The 17,426-nt window shown below is 40.2% G+C and overlaps 1 protein-coding gene across 4 annotated transcripts in view; it reads right to left on the bottom strand.

Moving 5' to 3' along the window:
- SRBD1 (S1 RNA binding domain 1) overlaps positions 1-17,199 on the bottom strand; it is a 135,643-nt gene extending 118,444 nt beyond the window's left edge. The window contains exons 1-11 of one of the 4 annotated variants that reach the window (XM_052806136.1): positions 17,077-17,199; positions 15,639-15,749; positions 10,879-11,073; positions 9,859-9,888; positions 9,440-9,520; positions 8,874-9,039; positions 7,528-7,890; positions 5,872-6,038; positions 4,031-4,148; positions 3,753-3,891; positions 810-906 (exon numbers count right to left, since the gene is read on the bottom strand). In XM_052806136.1, coding sequence (XP_052662096.1) covers positions 810-906; positions 3,753-3,891; positions 4,031-4,148; positions 5,872-6,038; positions 7,528-7,890; positions 8,874-9,039; positions 9,440-9,520; positions 9,859-9,884 — 1,157 coding nt within the window. In that variant the 5' untranslated portion in view covers positions 9,885-9,888; positions 10,879-11,073; positions 15,639-15,749; positions 17,077-17,199. Of the gene's footprint in view, positions 1-809; positions 907-3,752; positions 3,892-4,030; positions 4,149-5,871; positions 6,039-7,527; positions 7,891-8,873; positions 9,040-9,439; positions 9,523-9,858; positions 9,889-10,878; positions 11,074-15,638; positions 16,722-17,076 lie in introns of those variants that run through there. The other 3 variants (XM_052806138.1, XM_052806140.1, XM_052806139.1) reach the window with 3 other exon arrangements.
- Positions 17,200-17,426: the final 227 nt, after the last annotated feature.

Consider the following 17,426-nt stretch of genomic DNA (forward strand, 5'->3'; position numbering starts at 1 on the left):
GCCCATCCTTTAAAAAACAACCCCTTCATTAAAATTATCACCTTGCTGTGCTCTAGCCTTTTGATTAAGTTAGCCATTACTCACAATAAACAGCAAACAAGGGTCAACTAAACAGAACTGAGCTGATTCAAACCAACACTGCATGCTCCTAAGGCAGCATCTGTTCTTTGATAACCCTGTTCTCTGTCCCCAGTGGTACACAGCAGAAGAAAAAAATAACAAGCAACTATTACTCTGTCACACCAACCCCCGGACATGACAACCTTGAAGTCATTACGTAATGTAAGAAAACTTAAATTCAGCTAACACAGTCAAAGGATCAGTAACTCCTGCTTTAAAAACAGTCATATTTATTTGCCTTATTGACTACCAATGCCAAAATCAATCATCACTGCACACTAGTTAAACTGACTGGTGTCAAGCAATAAATATTGGAGCAATAGCTTAAGCAGATGCACCTGTGAAAAGTTATAGCTTGAAGGAAGTACAAGGAGAGAAAGCTTTCCCTTACAGACCACTAACTGCAAGGGAGATTGGCTCTATATGGTGCAGAGCCACAAAGAATTTTTCAGTCTTTGGGAGTCACAGCATCATGCCATGCTCACAGCAGATCTCTCCTCCACTGATACCCAGATGGACAGAAAGGCTAAAGAATGTACCTCCAGCACAAGTGAAGAAATGGACCTAAATCAATAACGTGGTGACAATGTTTTCACATCATTAAAAAAAGTTAGTTATGTATCTGCACACTAGGAGACTGAATCTTACCATGTAACCAGGAAAGGCTAGAAAATAAGTGTCAAACTTACAATTTCCTGATAAAATCCAGTGTATCTTTATCTTTAGCGAAGATGTCAGCTAAAATATGCTGTACTCCAGCCTCTACTTCCCGGATAGTGGAAAGTCCTTAGAGGAAAAAATAGTTAATAATTATAAAAAAGCTAACATGAAAAATTACTTTATACAACTACTAAGAAAATATATAGAAGCTGAAAGAAAATTGATGCAAGTTATCTGACTGATTTGCTGGGGTTTCAGTGAAGAATCCTACTTCATTACGATTTTTTTATTAACTAAGCATCCTTTCCAAAACATCTGAAACCATGATATTTTTAATGAGCCTAAAGTGACTAGTGCAGTATCATAAGTCAAAATGACATTAAAATGAGGGAAAAATAATAATTTTTTTACTTTGATGCTAACAGATCTTGACATTTATGATGCAAATTAATTATTTACAATAGTAAAATGGGATATTCAAGTATAATTTTTGAGGTTGTAATAAAACGAGTAATTGCAGCAGAAGTCTACATGGTTTGCTACTGATATGGAAACTGCCTAACATCTTTACAGGCAATCCTGTCTTTTCTCTGTGCAATAGGTTTGTATTTCCACTGGTTTGTAGCAGGAGTTTGCAGTGACACTTCTGAGATCAGGGTTCCCTCATCCTCTCCCATGAACACTGTTCAAACAGTGAAGTTATAAAATGTCTCCATAGACAAAGTATTCTAGAGAGCTGATAACAGAATCATTCAGCTTTCCAATACACAGAACCATCCCTTGCTTCAAAAGGCCAGAAGAGGTGGCACAGTATTCTCCTCAGCACAGCGGCTGAATTGGACCAGAACCAGAAGGTAATGAAATAAAACTGACATCTTGTATTTTAAATCCATATAGCTAACCTGCTTCTAGCAACGGTCAGTAACAAATGCCTCAGAGCAAAAAGGAATAATCTTAGAGCTGGCAGATGCAGCTTTGTCTCCTTCAACACACATTATTTTTCAGTCTGCTATCTGATGGACTACCAATATCTTGAAAGAGCTTCAACAACACCATTTTAAAAAAACTGCATAGCTCTAAAAACTAATATTTGTATTGAATCCAGACCCCTGCTTCTGATTGGGTTACAGTTACACACTACAAAAAATTAATCTTGTCCTTTAAGAAGGGGAAGCTAAACTTACCTGCCAGAAAGAAAAACAAAAATGTGAGAATAAAAATATGTTATTAAATGCCTGAGCTGATCAGAAGTTGTGGAATTTGGATCCTTACATCTATGAGTTAGTGTTTCTCATGGTAAAAGTAATGTCATGTCAGAATACAAAGCTAAGGGGAATTATAAAACATGCATTACATTGAATATCAATTGAAACACTGAAGTACCCAAAGTATACATGGCAACACTACTTTAATTCTAGCAGAGAATTTGAATGAGATAGAATAGGCCAAAACCAGTCAGGATTAAAGAAAATCGAAAAGTTCCCATTCAACAAGCAACACTCACATGAGCATTTTACTGTGTCCATTGCAAAAACAGCACATGGTTGTGTAATTATAGAAATATTGGACCATGCATAAAACTAAAAGGAAGAAGAGAGTTTTCTGGTGAGCCTGCTTCCTTAACTTTCAAATATCTGGCTTTGAAACATGAACTGCTGGTTTTATTTCAGTTTATTTTTAGTATAAGTTTAAAAACACCGAGAATTTAAAAGAACTGAATATTAAGATTTGATGAAAACTTTTCTGTACAGCAAATGGTTCATCCCTTTAAAAAAATTCACTCTGATCTCAAGCTGTATATAGGTTGTCAAACTGGCTCCCACATTGATAAAAGTGACCCAGTTCATAGGTATATGTAATTTCTGATGTGTCTTTCAAATGAAAACCATTATATAAACCTAAGCAATGTTATTTTTAGCACAAAATTGAAAATAGGTGTACTGATTTTCAAAAACTGAAATGTTTATGCTGCAACAAATAGCACTTCCTTCTGAATGCACCCTAAATAATTTATTTGAACTTTCACGGTGAAGATTTTCTTTTGGGTCTTTAGACTCTGCCAGAATAGTCAGATACACAGTTGCAATATACTGCTGTATGAAGTAATAGCATATGCGAAAATGCAGTAATTAAACAATCAGAATATTTAGTAACTGATTTTCAATGCAAACTTAGGAATATTTTATAAACAAAATTTAAATAAAATAAAAGAACAACTGAAGTGGGAAGAGTAAGAGTCAGCCTCACTAAGGAGGTTCAGTACCTTTATGTTAAAATTCAAAGAGTAAGTGTTGAGGCAGGGAAGAAGAAAAGTACGTATCTATTTTAACACCATACAGAAGGTTGCAGCCATCTTTGTATTTTATTGTCAGAGATTGCCCCCTACAGATTTACCCACAACTGCATTCACAAAGAAACACAATTCTGTGGTCTATATGTGACAATCATGTCATTAAAGCTCCTGCTAAAATTTTGGAGATTACATTTCCAACCCCTACTGCCATTCAGTAACAAAAACTCTCCTGCTCACTCCCAATCACCAAGGCCAGTTTTTATTAAGATTCGCTTTGATGGGTGACATTTACTTCAATACAGAGCATAAGCATAAGCCCGTTGTACAATCAGTGTTGAATCTTCAGTAAACAATCAAAGCAAGAGTAGAACCATGGAGAGGTCTCAGGTATGCAGCGCAGTCCCCTCTCTCTTGCCAGTGAATACAGATGTCAACTATAACATCTCCAGACTTCTGCCTCTTGTATACCAGAATTATTACCATTTACAATACAGAAAGATAGGAAAGGTTGGTGAGTCATGGCATTAAATATAAACTCTTACCACACATTGCTAAAAGAACTGCTGAATTTAAAATAGTTGCATAACTTCCAGCGACATAAGAACAATTGGAGTAATTCCCCTTTTAAAATATTTTCAGACATTTAGGACATTACTGCTCACAGAAGCAGAGCGCTTACCTTTGGTATTGGGTCTAATGTAAGAAAAGAGATTGAGTTCCATGGGATTCTGCAGGAGGGAGAGAGCAGCAGGTTCTAATCCCAGCTGCTTGGCCCTCTGGGCTTTGGTGCCTTTACTCCCAGTTTTATAAGGTGCAGACTTAAAACAAACAAAACCCACAATTATTAAAAGGCAAAGAAATATTTCAGTCATGCTATGTACTCTGCATTATGCGCTATTTATTTATGCAAGATTACATTTAAACTAAAGATGACCTGAGAAAGACTAGTGTACTGACCACATGGTCTAATTCTTCCAAAGTTCTGCAATTTAATAATGCTGTTAAAAGGCATCCAGATAATTTCCCTTCTTTCTTCAACTTCTGTATCATTGTATGTGTCTTCTTCGCAACAGTACTAAAATGCAAGAGATTGATATTAAGTCACATTTCACGGTGAATTAAAAAGGCTATTGATTGTGACCTTGTTTATTACACTGCTGAAACTCTCTGAAACCCCTGAAGATTGCATCTCATGCTAATCCTCAAGAAACCAAGTCTGATAATCCAAAAGAGTTTCTAACTATGTGCTGGTTTTGGCTGGGATAGAGGTAATTTTCTTCATAGTAGCTAGTATGGGGCTATGTTTTGGATTTATGCTGGAAACAGCGTTGATAATACAGAGATGTTTTTGTTACTGCTGAGCAGCGCTTACACAGAGTCAAGGTCTTTTCTGCTTCTCACCCCATCCCACCAGCAAGTAGGCTGGGGGTGCACAAGAAGTTGGGAGGGGACACAGCTGGGACAGCTGACCCCGACTGAACAAAGAGATATTCCAGACCATATGATGTCATGCTCAGCATAGAAAGCTGGGGGGAGAAGAAGGAGGTGGGGGGGATGTTTGGAGTGATAGCATTCATCTTCCCAAGTAACTGTTACGCGTGACCATTACCTGCTTTCCTGGAGATGGCTGAACACCTGCCTGTTGATGGGAAGTAGTGAATGAATTCCTTGTTTTGGTTTGCTTGCACGTGAGGCTTTTGCTTTACTTATTAAACTGTCTTTATCTCAGCCCATGAGTTTTCTCACTTCTACTCTTCTGATTCTCTCTCCCAACCCATTGTGGGCAGTGAGCAAGTGGCTGCATGGTGCTTAGTTGCCAGCTGGGGTTAAACCATGACTTTCTCCAATTAGTTCAAAACTGTATCAAAGTATCTTGTGGTAGCTTTAAGAAAAATCATCAAACAATACTGATAGTCATTACTGCTATATATATTTTTGCAGGATTACTGGCCTGGAAGCCAATAAAAAGGCCCTAAGTTAAATCCATGTTGATGAGAACTTACAGCTGTAATTCATATCAAGATAGTTTTGCAGCATCAAGTACAGGGTACCAGATTTTAAACTCTTAGACCTTCAATAAGATACCTGTGAGCAACTGCAAGCAGCAAAGGTATTTGTTAGTATTTAAATTACTTGTTCAGACAAGAACTCTCTCAGGCCACCTTCCCTCTTTGGAAAGAACCTCTTGCTAGGGGATAGCAGGGAGTACAAGGAGGAAGCCACCATGTTGACAGAACAGCTGGCAAGTCTGTTCCCTTGCCATCTCAAGAACATATAACCAACCAAAAGCAAGAAGGAATGAGAGCAGTCTCATCCACCGCTGCAGCGAGCTTCGCCAATCATTTCTTTGCTGCATTGATCTGGGATAGTTTAGCTTGCCCACCTGGTACACTACAACCTCAAGTAATACCCTTCACTCGAGGCTTTGCTGCTCCAAGCAGGGAGCCAAGGGATTCTTAGCAATTCTTTTTCAAAGGGTGCAGCTTACATCTAATCAGGTTACGTACCTCCAGAACCTGTAAACTACTCTTTTAGTAAGAGTTTTTTTTCTCTGCAGTTTTAGTAAACTGCAGGGAAATTATGATCTTAACTTTTTGGCAATTAATAATGCCAGATTTTTTGTTACTTACAGTAAAAAAAAAAAGTATCAAACATGTTTACCTCAGTTTTAATCTTTCTTCTTTAGGCGTTCCTTTATAATTACAGTGTGTACAAAGTGCCAAAACAAGGGACACAGAAGCAGCAGCCAGTTGTTATTTACCTCCCCCCCAGATACCTCCCTGCATTAACTTACTTACCGTAGCTCTTCCAATGTTTGCTGCACTTCTCGCAAGGCATCAGCCTCCAGATTATTGATGAGCTCTTTTCGATACCGAGCAATAAAAGGAATTGTGTTTTCTTCTTGAAAGAGGCGAATTAAGTTTGCACATACCCATGGTTCAACATTTGTTATTTCTGACAAGGCCTGTCAGAAGCAAAGAAACCCAAACAAACATTTAAGAGAGGTGATAGATTGCTTTAAACAGCCTCTCACTCAATGTTCAAAACCACTCCCAGAATATTATTATGCTGGCCAGCAGTGACTACTGTCCTCCCTAAAACAGGATGCCAGGCTTCGCATGCATCCAGCCACCACACCTAGTACTTCAGAAAGACATGCAGCAACCAATGTTTCCAGAAACTTGTAACCACAGAAGAAAAATACTAGAAGGAGTGCCTCTCGGGATCAGAAAAAAACCCAAACAATTAAAAATCAGAAAAACAACAAACTGTGCATGGCAACTCAGAAAACTTGGAAATATATTTTTTTTTTAAACCAACACTGACATACCTCATAGTTAAACAAAACAAACAAACAAAACCCACAAACCCAGAGCTGATCCAAATCCCACTCCACCAATAACTGGAAACTAGCATGGTATTACCAAAGGTTTCAACAGGAACCAAGCCTCACAAAGTTAAACATGATTTTGTACAAAATGGGCTTTCTAAATATAAAGTTACAGTGTATCAATATCAAATCGAGGACAAACTATATAAGTACCATAGCTTAGTAACATTTTAACTATCACAGTTTGTTTGTACTTTGCTAAAGTTATTTCCATAGACCGCTGATTTAAAAGCCTTTCAAAAGTTTTATTCTGAAGCCTAAAAATGTAACAACTCCTGCACAATCATATTCACTGCTTCTAGAGTGGCAATACATAAAGATCAAATTCTCCATCTGCATTTCCAGGAATATTTTAGAAGACTCAGGAACAAAATTTTACACCTTTCTTAAGCAGGCAGTACTAAGGATGATGAATAGAACATGCACAATCTATTCCCATTCTGTCATACTAAAATCTTCTGTAACCACACCCAGCCTTCCAGAACAGGAGCTATGCTAAAACTGTCTTCACCTGAATGGCTTCAAAGTTAACATCCTACAAAAACAAAGATGATATCTCCCCGATGTCACTGTTGTTCCAAGAACGCAATCTCCTCCTTGATGGTACTGTAAATTGATATACACACTCAAATGAGTCTCTACGATGAAACGACCCACACTAACTAAATCTTAAATTCTGAAACTGTGCACACAGACATCCCAAATCTTTCAGCATCCCTTCTTGCAGGAGTTTCAGTTGACTATATCCACAAAAAAACCGCCATGTGCTGATACAGAAGAAACGTGCAAACTGTTATAGGCAAGCTTTGTACTAAGGACTGCCTAAGTCACAGATACTGGAATAATGTTAAAGTTTGAAGTTTTAACAGTTACCAACCAACATTTATATTTATACACATATTATGACAATTTAAGCAGAGGTTAAATGACTGCTTAACAGCACAAAGACTCTCTGGCACTCCAACTGATGCCAAGAGGACTGAAATTGTATGTTAAGATTCTAAGTGCTGATTATGTAGGAAATGGTTTCATTGATACCTTAGAAAAGGAAAAGATCTCCTACCTGTACAATATCCCAGTTCATTTCAAATTCTTCTTTTACTTTGTTGTCTCCCAGATTTTTAACTGGCTTTCCTTCAGGACATGTAGTTGACTTAATCTTTTTAAAAGGTGGTTCATCAAATGCAAAATCCTCCTCAGATTTCTCATGTTTCACTTGATTTCCCACTAAAGGAATGCTTGTTGAGGGTTTTTCATCACTCTCTAAACTCTTTACATTCTTCCCTTGGAATGAATTGATTTCCATTTTTTTAGGCACTTCTGACTTTTGATTTAAAGTTTTTCGTTTAGTGCCTGTATCTTCTTCCTTAGGTTTCTGAAGTTGCATTCTATCATCTTCTGCAGGAGCAATAATCAAGGATACATCCTGCCAAAAAGGCATTGAAACCATATTAAGTATTGACTGTTACGAACTGGTTCAACATTTCAGTTAAAACCTAGGAAGACTTGATACTAGACATGATTTTCCCAAGTAATGTCTCTGTCTGATAGGGAAATGCCAAGCCAGAAATCAATTAACCTGAAATGTATCTTGCATGGAGGAAAAGACACAAAATACCCAGCAGAACTGTGATTTAAAAGATAAAAAATTAAATTATCCTGGTAAGATGTTAACTGGGCTTTCCTTCAGAAGACACTGACCTATAATCCTTGCCTCTACCCACCTCAACAAAACAGGGAACAGCAGGGCAGGGAAGCACTCTTCTAATGAGGTGTTAGGTGCAGCACGGGAACTGGAACTGATTTGGTCTGCTAAGATATTGTTTAATCTTGGATAAGCCATGCCTTCTTTCCTGAATTTCCCCAGAGCTCATCTTCAGAAGGCAGGACTGCCTTCTGTCATGACCTGACCTCAGATGTTAATCTTTGACAGAAGTAAGTAACTTCTGACAGAAGCGCATCTTCTATTCATCATAATAAAACTGTGATCCTTACTGGGTCAAACAGCCATGCAAGGAAACATAAGCACAAGCCTTCTTTTTGTTGTGGTACCCAGCTAGTGAAAATGTAGAAGACATCAAAGGTGCAACATAGAAACCAAAGGTATTAGAGTGATTAGTTTTCATTACAGAAAGAACAGAGGTATTTATTTTTGCTGTTGAAAGAGATCTCCAGGGAAAACCATGTCCCATTATCACCGGCCAAAATGTTATAGTAGAGCCCTTAGGTCTGGGACACTTAAATATGTAAGAAAGCCACGTTTATGAAATACACTGAATATTCACAGTAACAGTGGAATCAGATGAGCTGATCAGACTCAGGCAATTGAGCTAACCTGAGCTGGAAAAATTCTGCTCATGTTCCTTGCCAACCACAGTAATTATATGTCTCTTGCTTACAGATACTCACCATTTCCTCTTTTACTGCTATCTTCTTGACCTTTTTCATGGCCACAGCCGACCGTGGAGAAGCAACTTTTTTAGTTTTTGCCTCATTTTTCTTTGGCAACCGAGGTCTCTTGGCGATTTTGCTTTTTGGCTCCCACTCCTCCTCTTCCTCCTCTGATTCAGAGCTCCTGAAAAACAAACGAGTAAACAATATTGCTTATGAGAAGAATAAAAAAAATACATAAGCAAGCCAGTCTGAGTGTTCTCTGACATGAAAGGAAGCAAACAGGAAAAGTGAAAATAAAGGTAGGCAGACTCAACAAATATAGGTCTTTTATGCTGTTGCAGAGCTAATGGCTGGAACAATTTACCAAGCTTTCCTGAAGCTGATCACTGGGATGTGTACACACCTGATTCTGTTTGGACAACTGGCAATTCAGTTTCACCCTATCTTCACTGTAAGCGTGAAGAGCATAGGTAATTTGTGTTTTATAATTGAATAGAAGTTTTGTGCATTAAAACTTTTTAATCAACCTCATGCTTAGTATAAACCTTTAAAAAAAACCCTAAGGAAAAAAGTAATCTTACGAATTAAGAAGTGAAGGTAGTTCATCATCTTCTGATGTAAGGGCTTTGGCTTCAGATTTCACCCTCCTTGGTAGAGATGACATCTGAAAAAGAGGCGAGAAGAGAGGAATAGAACTTTTGGTTGAAGTTGTATTCCCTTATTCAGCCCTTTAACTCACTGTCAAGTGTGCCCTCATAATGTCTTCACTGATCACAAAAGTTTCCTCTACAGCAAGTTCAGATTTCTTAGTATCCAAGAATTTAGGCCACAGCAGCACACACTCAACAACCAACCTTTTCAACTGAGCAAACAGACAAACCAGCACTATAGCCTCTCAAATTATTTTTCTCTTCAAATTGAGGTAAATTATTCAGCTTGCATGTAAAGCTATCTTAGCAAACAGAGTACTGGTTCTCAGACATATTATTGGGTGTCACTTATATACTCTGCCAGTCTTTCCTCCATCAACCTAAGAAGCAGAGAAAATAAAATTAAGATCTAGTAAAGTGAGCTCACATATGGTTTTATGTGAACAGGACTACAAGAAGATTTTCCATTTTGATCTAGAATTTCACCTTTAAAGACTATCCGTTGCTTGTATGCAAAAAACAATGATTTTTGAAAGAGCTGCTCATTAGTATACAGATAGTGTATAAAACAATTACCAAAGGCAAAAAGGGAAGACACTGACTTTCTCCTGACCCAAGATACATATGTACAATAGCTGCATTTCAGTTAATCAGTTATAGAATTTTTGGCAATGGTTGGGCCCATGAAATTCAATAATCATATTTTACAATTTTAGTTAGAGAGTTTTAGGTACCCTCAAAATTTTACCTGCCAGAAAATTGGAATTAAAAAAAATAAATTAAAAAAAAAAACCAAACCAAAACCATAAGGCATTTCTATAACTATAAAATTAACAAATATATTTTACCTATATCTGGTAGAATTTCATCATTCTTGCCATTCTATTCTCCAGCTCTAGTACCCAGAAAATTTTTTTGCACCTTGACCTTTGATCCAGCCTTACTACTGCGATGCAAGCCTTAAAGTCCCATGTTTGCACATACAAACTGGATAAGCATTTTGCAAAGTGTCATTTAACTCAAGGGCAAAATGCTCTTTAATCCAACTTCATTCTATCCTCTGTTCAAACACTAGAAGTATAACTATTGTTATAAATGGATTTCAGCAACTTTTCGTTGCAAAGCAGTACCAGAATTTAACTGACCACTTTCAGCATCGCAGTGGAAGGAGGACTATTGAGGGTCGCATCAAATAGCACTAGCTATTAGCTTGCTTGTAGAACACCTTCTTGTAGCAATTGTCATGGTCAGTAATATGTCAGCATTTCTCTGCTCTTCCACTGACTGAAATCCCAATATGTGACTGGTTAGAATACACGTCTGCCACAGGAAAACAGAAATCTCCACAGAACACAAAGAATATTACTCACCTTATTAGCTTCCCAGGTGACTTTCCACTGCCAGTTCTGGGACACCTGCAACTTCAACCAGCCACTCTGCTTCTCTGTTTTCCTTTGCTCTTTATAGCTGAAGAGTCATTATCATTGTCCTAAATTAATTATATATTTATTCCCCTTACCTCAGAGGCATGAAAATAATGTTTCCATTTTATATTGTACTTTAATCTGTGAATGGGAGAAACAAGAAACATTATTCACGTTTGCAACAGCAAGGTTTCCAGAATTGGCTAACACCTGAGCCAGATGGATCTCTGATCCATTTTTTGCAGGCACTGGACACTTTTCATATGGTTAGGTCTCACAGTTCTCTTTTCAAACTAGGTGTTTAGCTTGCAATATCATTATCAGTCATGCTTCTTCAGCTAATCCAAGTAGGTGGGTATTTAGTATTCCAGTTCCAGGCAATTTTGGAAGCCAGTGATCAGTTTTTAAACACTCTAACCAGCTTCTTCATAGTTACCCATTGAATCATAGCAAGGAAGAAGGAAAAAGCCAACATGCATGTTCTCTCACCTGAGGTCAGCATTCACCCTACACCCCTATGCAACACCACCTTCTAAACTTCCCTGCCAGTTTTAGCCACTCGGCATATGACCATGATAGTTTTGGGGCTTACCCAAAAGCCCAGGTAAAAGGAAAGCCTCATCTGGAAAGTTTTTTTTCTGCTACTATTTCCCCTCTCACCTCAAGTGGCCAAGGGAAGAGTCTCAAAATATCTCAACATCTGTATTGTTACATAAAGTAAGATTATGGCAAGAGTAAAGCTTACTCTATAAAGTTAATTGTACTTCCTGCCATCCAACACTGATGCTGATGAGAAGAGTTAAATCAGTCACAAGAATAGGAGGTGAGCTCATCGGTTTATGAAACCGGGCATTTTCCATATTCTTCATGAACAGACTAGTATTTGCTCCTACATCCTTAAGTCCTAGTCTACTTGCCTTCATACAATGCACTGGAAGAAGCAGAATTACCATATATCAAATACAAAAGTGGCATAGGAACGCATGACATGGAATAGAAAGTGATATGTAATAAGGCTAAGTCTTTAAAGTACACTTCACTTTTTTTTTCTTTTGATTTCTTGGATTTTCCACTTTAAAAAGTAATTAGATCGTCTTTTAAGTGTTTGTTGCAGTCCTTCAGAAAGCTGGATAAGTATCAAACATGTTTGACACAGAAGATCAAAGAAAGTTTAATTTAATTATTAAATTTAAATAATTAAACATTTAAAATTCTATTATTAATCTGCTAACTTTTCTTGAGACGAGTGGTAACATTGTCCTAAAGGCTTTCATACCTGCACTTAAAAGTTAATTTGAACTAAGGTAAGATGTGAATTTAAAGCACAAAACTTATTTCAGGATAACTCTCCATGAACAGTCAAGCCATGGTCAGAAGCCAAAATGGAGTTCTACAGCTCAAAATAAAAGCCCAATACCAAAGAGCATCTGTGAGATGAATGTCAAACATGGGGTATCACAAAGGGAAAAACAAAGTCATGATATTTCCTTGTGAGGTGGGGCCAAGTCATAACCACCTCCCCTTCTAATAATGCATACACCAAACTAACTGTACTTCATATTTGTAGAAAAACAATCTTGCAGTTGCTACATACATTCTATTTGTTTACAAAGAATCGTTTTTTTACTCGAATCCAAAAAAGTACTTTGGATTTGATTCCAAATTGTCAGATAGCTGTCCGCTGAATTTTCCTCCTGAGCTGCCTGCACTAGGGTGTGCCAACACCTACAGTAATGACTAAGAAAAACAGTCCTTCTGTGATTCACTGCAGGGGGGGAGGCAGGGAAGAGGATGAAAAAGCAGCGAGTCTAAATGCCACTGATGATGATGAACTATTACAGATTTTTTTAAAAAAAGCTTAAAGACAGTCCCTGAAGTGAGGCAGGAAGACTCAAGATAACAGGCAAACACAGTTATGCTCCACATGGGGCATCTACAATGCTGACTGCACCAACTACATGACAGGGCAATCAAACAAGCCATTGCCTGGTCTGCTTCTACTGGGATATGGTCCCCCATGTTTCTTGCCTCGAGTGTTGAGGGAGCTTGGAAGAACTTTATTCATCCTCCCACAGCATGTGGGGATCAAGACAGCATGAAGTTGGCCACTTATCTCCTGTTATATTTTCCAGATAGGCTGGCCTCAGTGGGAAAACTGCCTTTACCTCTTCCTTCTCTGTCACCTCCAGGTAACCATACTCAAAGCAAGGGCTGGTTTCTACCCTGAGGAAAGAAACTATAGCTTGCATAGATCTGTGTCCCCTTCCCAAATCCAGAAAAGTCCCATAGCTGTAGAAGAGCAAATTACAAAGCTGAAAACTTAAGAGTAACCAACTTATACCAGAGTCAGGTCAGAGCAAGCTTTTTTCCTTTCCTGTGTCTGTGTTCAGTATTGCCGTACCTTATTGCAGGTGTTCACAGTGCTTGGTGTCTCCTGTACTTATTACCCAAAGGAAGTAAACACGCAGTATCCAGTGATGTACACAAGTTATCCAGCCACCCTGTGCAAGATTTCACTGGCTTTCCAATTGGCATACTGAACTCCTACAAGCTCTGTTCTAGCAGCTCTCTTCACATCTGAGGCCAGCAAACTTCCAGGTAACATTTGCTAACACATTTTTTCTTATTTTATGTACGTTGTCGGAAAATTTGCCTTAATTTAAAAAAAAAATGTTGTTCTTTGAGAAAAAAGGATTCTTAACAAACATCTCACCAACAGTATTTTAGTTCCATGCCAGGCAACATGAGCTAGGCCTGGAAAGTTTGGCCTTGCCCACATACTTGAGCTTCCAACTCCTGTTTCATTTCAGATCTGTTGGAGTATGATCTTCTCCTTCTGTGCAATAGGCTGAAACCTCAACGCTGAACCTTCAGACTAGACCCTTGATCCCCTATTCAAGGGAATCAAAACTCTTCTGCTTGCCCATCTCCCAGCTGACAGCAGGCAGCATGAAATATCATTGCGTGAAACACCGGAATTCTCTTTGCTTCACTCACTCAGTAATCACTAAAGCCTTGCTTCTCCACAAAACCCAGAACAGTTGCAGTGTGTTCTTCAAAAGTACTTCCCACTTAAAAGGTAAGAGGACTTTGCAGAGCTATTATGCTGTCCAGTGAAGAAGAGCTGAAACTATTTTAATCATTGCTATTGTAGATAAATATATCTCCCAGGTCTACCCTCCAAATAGTTTGGCATCAGTTCTGTTGCCAGTTCTTTTGTTCCCACCACTTCTATTCTCTGCATCTAATGCAAAGCTCCACAACACATTCGAGCTATCCTTATGGCTGTAAATAGCACACTTCTCCCTACCTGTCAGCTACTCATTAAAATAAGGCTAGTGTAGCTTGGTAGCCACACCAGTAATAAAGAGCGGCAGAGTAGCTCTTATTAGACTTCACTGTACAGAATTTTAATACGGGTATGCACAAAACATACAGCAAGGAAGTAATCATTCCTCTGGTCTCTCTCCACAAATAGGAGTTCTAGGCTGCGTGCAGAATATAAGTAGACTGAGGCTTTAAAGGCCTTATTATGTTAAAGAGCAATCCAAGTCTCGTTTAGAGACTGATACTCTCTTCAACCTCCCTATTCATGCAAAAATACAACCCATTAAAAGTAAATTTCTTCATATATGAATCCAGGTGGCATAAGCAACTGCTTGCAGAAAGAAAAGTTTAATAATAGTTTAAAAGTAATTAGATGAACAGCCCCTCCCCCCCTCCCCCCATTCTATGCTTTGTAGCTCCACCATTACAGCAGCAGTTTTCAGAAAAATTGCTCCAGTAATCCTACTACACTGTGACATCTTCTACAGGGCACTTAAAAAAAAAAAAGTTGTATTTAACAGTTGAAAGTGACAGAAAAGATTGTACTTTCACAGTATGATCAAATGAATGCCATTATGGCAAATTTAAATCTCATAACCTTACTACATTAGGTCACATAAATCCCTCATAACTATAAAAACACAGATCTGAATATCAACAAAATATACTGCACCGTACAACTCACTCAAATACATTCTTCTACCTGAAGGTACAGGATTTAAAAAAAAAAAAAACAAACCACAACACAGAACCAGACAAACACAACACCACCACACATATACTTGGAAATTAATTTCATTTCAGTAACTGCAAAAAAACCCTCTCCAGCAGAAAGTGCACAGAAACTTCTAAAGCTCTTTTCCAGTTAATCTAAGGTAAAGCATTCCTTCCAGAAAGGAAATCTGCCTATGCAGGAAGCTCCTCAAACTTTGCTCTGCAGCCTCTGCTTTTCTAGCATGAATAAAATAGCAAGGATAATAGAATTTTGCATTTTAGTTTCTTCTTAAATCACATAGTACTAGCCAAAGAACAGTTTATTATAACACCAAGCATCCGGGGCAGGACATAAAAAGCATTACAAATCTCACATGACAGGTGAATTTCAGACCATTATTAGTAGCAGCAGAATGGCCCACTTCAATAATTATATGTAGGCTCTCAACAGTTTGATTTTGCTTGTCTGCTTAGGAGACCTCCATTGCATGCTAGAATAACATCCTAAGAAGAAATCAAAGTGTGAGCATACTGCCAGCAGCAAAGGGGAAAAAATGCTATGCAGACCAATGGTAGGGACTTGTATGGAAATTGTTCTATCACTCCAGAAGTTTTTTATCACCTGTAACAACTAAATTGTACTTCAAAATATAAATCCAACTTACTGTAATCCTCTTGAGGTTAAAACCTTGGAGAACTCCCAGACACTTTTGCTCAGAGAAGCTGGTGCAGTAGATTTCCAAGGACTTTTCCTGCACAAAGCCAGTCAGGATTGCCTGAGAAAGGAGTCACAAACACAAATCAGAAGACTCCAGTGCTAACTGGAAAATTACAGCCAGAAAGAAAGGGAGACACACATAGGGCACATACATATAGCAAAACAGCCCCCAACGCTAATCAGAAAGGAAAAGGTATAAGACTAGTAGGAGTACCACCTGCTGCTACTACTTACAGAAGTATGACCAAAAAGGCAAACCACCAAGGTTGTGCCCTTAGAAAACATTCTCCTCGAAGCCTGTTCCTATAACTAGTGGTCCCACTAGGGAAAAGGAACAACCTGTGTTATGCAGCAGCCTGTCAATGAATCAGAAGAGGTATACACAGGAAGATGGGGGAACGAACACTTCCCATGCATTTTTTTTAAACCACTTAACTCAAACCACCTATGAAAAGAAACTTTACCCAAAACCAGGTGGATACAGCTTCTGATTCGGTAACAGGCTGCTACATCATGTGCAGCTACACCTTTTCTCCAATCCACCAAACTAGCCATACAGTAACACTCCCATTCAGCTTAATTAAACAGGATGTCTCTACTCCTGAAGGATATGGAAGATGTGCATCTGTTCTGCATGGCGAGAGCCACAGCGGACTTTACAACAGCAATAACACTCGTTTCAGAGTCTTGCAGGCACAAGGGGAGTTGAGAGTAAAGCACTGTTTCTTGCTTGGTGACTCACTACCATCCAAATCACTGGTTTTCAGCTCAGAAACGTGACCGAGCTCAAAATACACTTTACGTACTTTGAAGCCCTATTCTTCCCCAGATGACACCCCCCTTTCCTCAGATCCGTTGACAGCATTCAAGAGGAAGGACTAATTGAGCTAAATTTCACCCCCTGTGCCTGGAAAGGGCATCAGTTCCCAGGCAGAGCCACGAGACTAAGCCACCTCAAAAGCCCCTTCCTGTCCCCGAGGAAGGCGGGGAGCACAGGAGACAATCCCAGCGGAGGCCCACAGCCCCACACCCTCCCGCCGCAGCCCCGGCCCCCCCCGGGGCGCTGCCGCCCGCATCCCCGGTCCCGCTCACCCGCCCCCCGCCCCTGCTCTCGCACAGCGGGGCCGCTCGCCCCAGTTCAGGGCGAGAGGAGCCCCGAGCAACCCTTTTCCCCCGGGCTGGGGGACAGCAGGGAGCAGAAACGGCGGCCCAGGAAGAAAACGGCTCGTTTCCACCTCAACGACAACAGGAAGCCCCCCGCTTAGCCGGCGCCCGGCACGGAGGACGCCGGGGCCAGCACAGCCCCACCGGCCGCTGCCCGCCCTGCCTCACCCGCGCCCTCGGCCCGGGCCTGGCGAGGGGTGGGAGGCTTCCCCAGACGTTACCCCCTGCTGCCGGCTGCCGCGTTTGAAAGGGCCGCCAGGGCAGCCATGGCAGAGCCGCCCGCCAGACGCGCCGCGGGGAGGAGCAGGAAGCGGCAGCCGCGCCGCGCCGCAGGAAGCGGGCACTGGAGGGGGGGCGGGGTCGGCGACGGCCCCGCCCACTGCCCCGCCTCGTCCGCCCCTCCCCGCGGCGCCCGCCAGAAACGGCGGGCTTCCCGAGCGCTGCTGGTGGGAGTCGTGCAGTCCTTAGGTCGGTAGTGCCTGCCGCGCTGTCCCGCGGCCGGCAGGATCCGGCCGGGCGGGTCCAGCGCCGCCGCGGTGGCTGCGGCCGCGGCGCGGGCGGGGCCCGGGCC

The sequence above is a fragment of the Harpia harpyja genome, chromosome 13 (genome assembly GCF_026419915.1).
Source record: "Harpia harpyja isolate bHarHar1 chromosome 13, bHarHar1 primary haplotype, whole genome shotgun sequence".
Lineage (NCBI taxonomy): Eukaryota > Metazoa > Chordata > Aves > Accipitriformes > Accipitridae > Harpia > Harpia harpyja.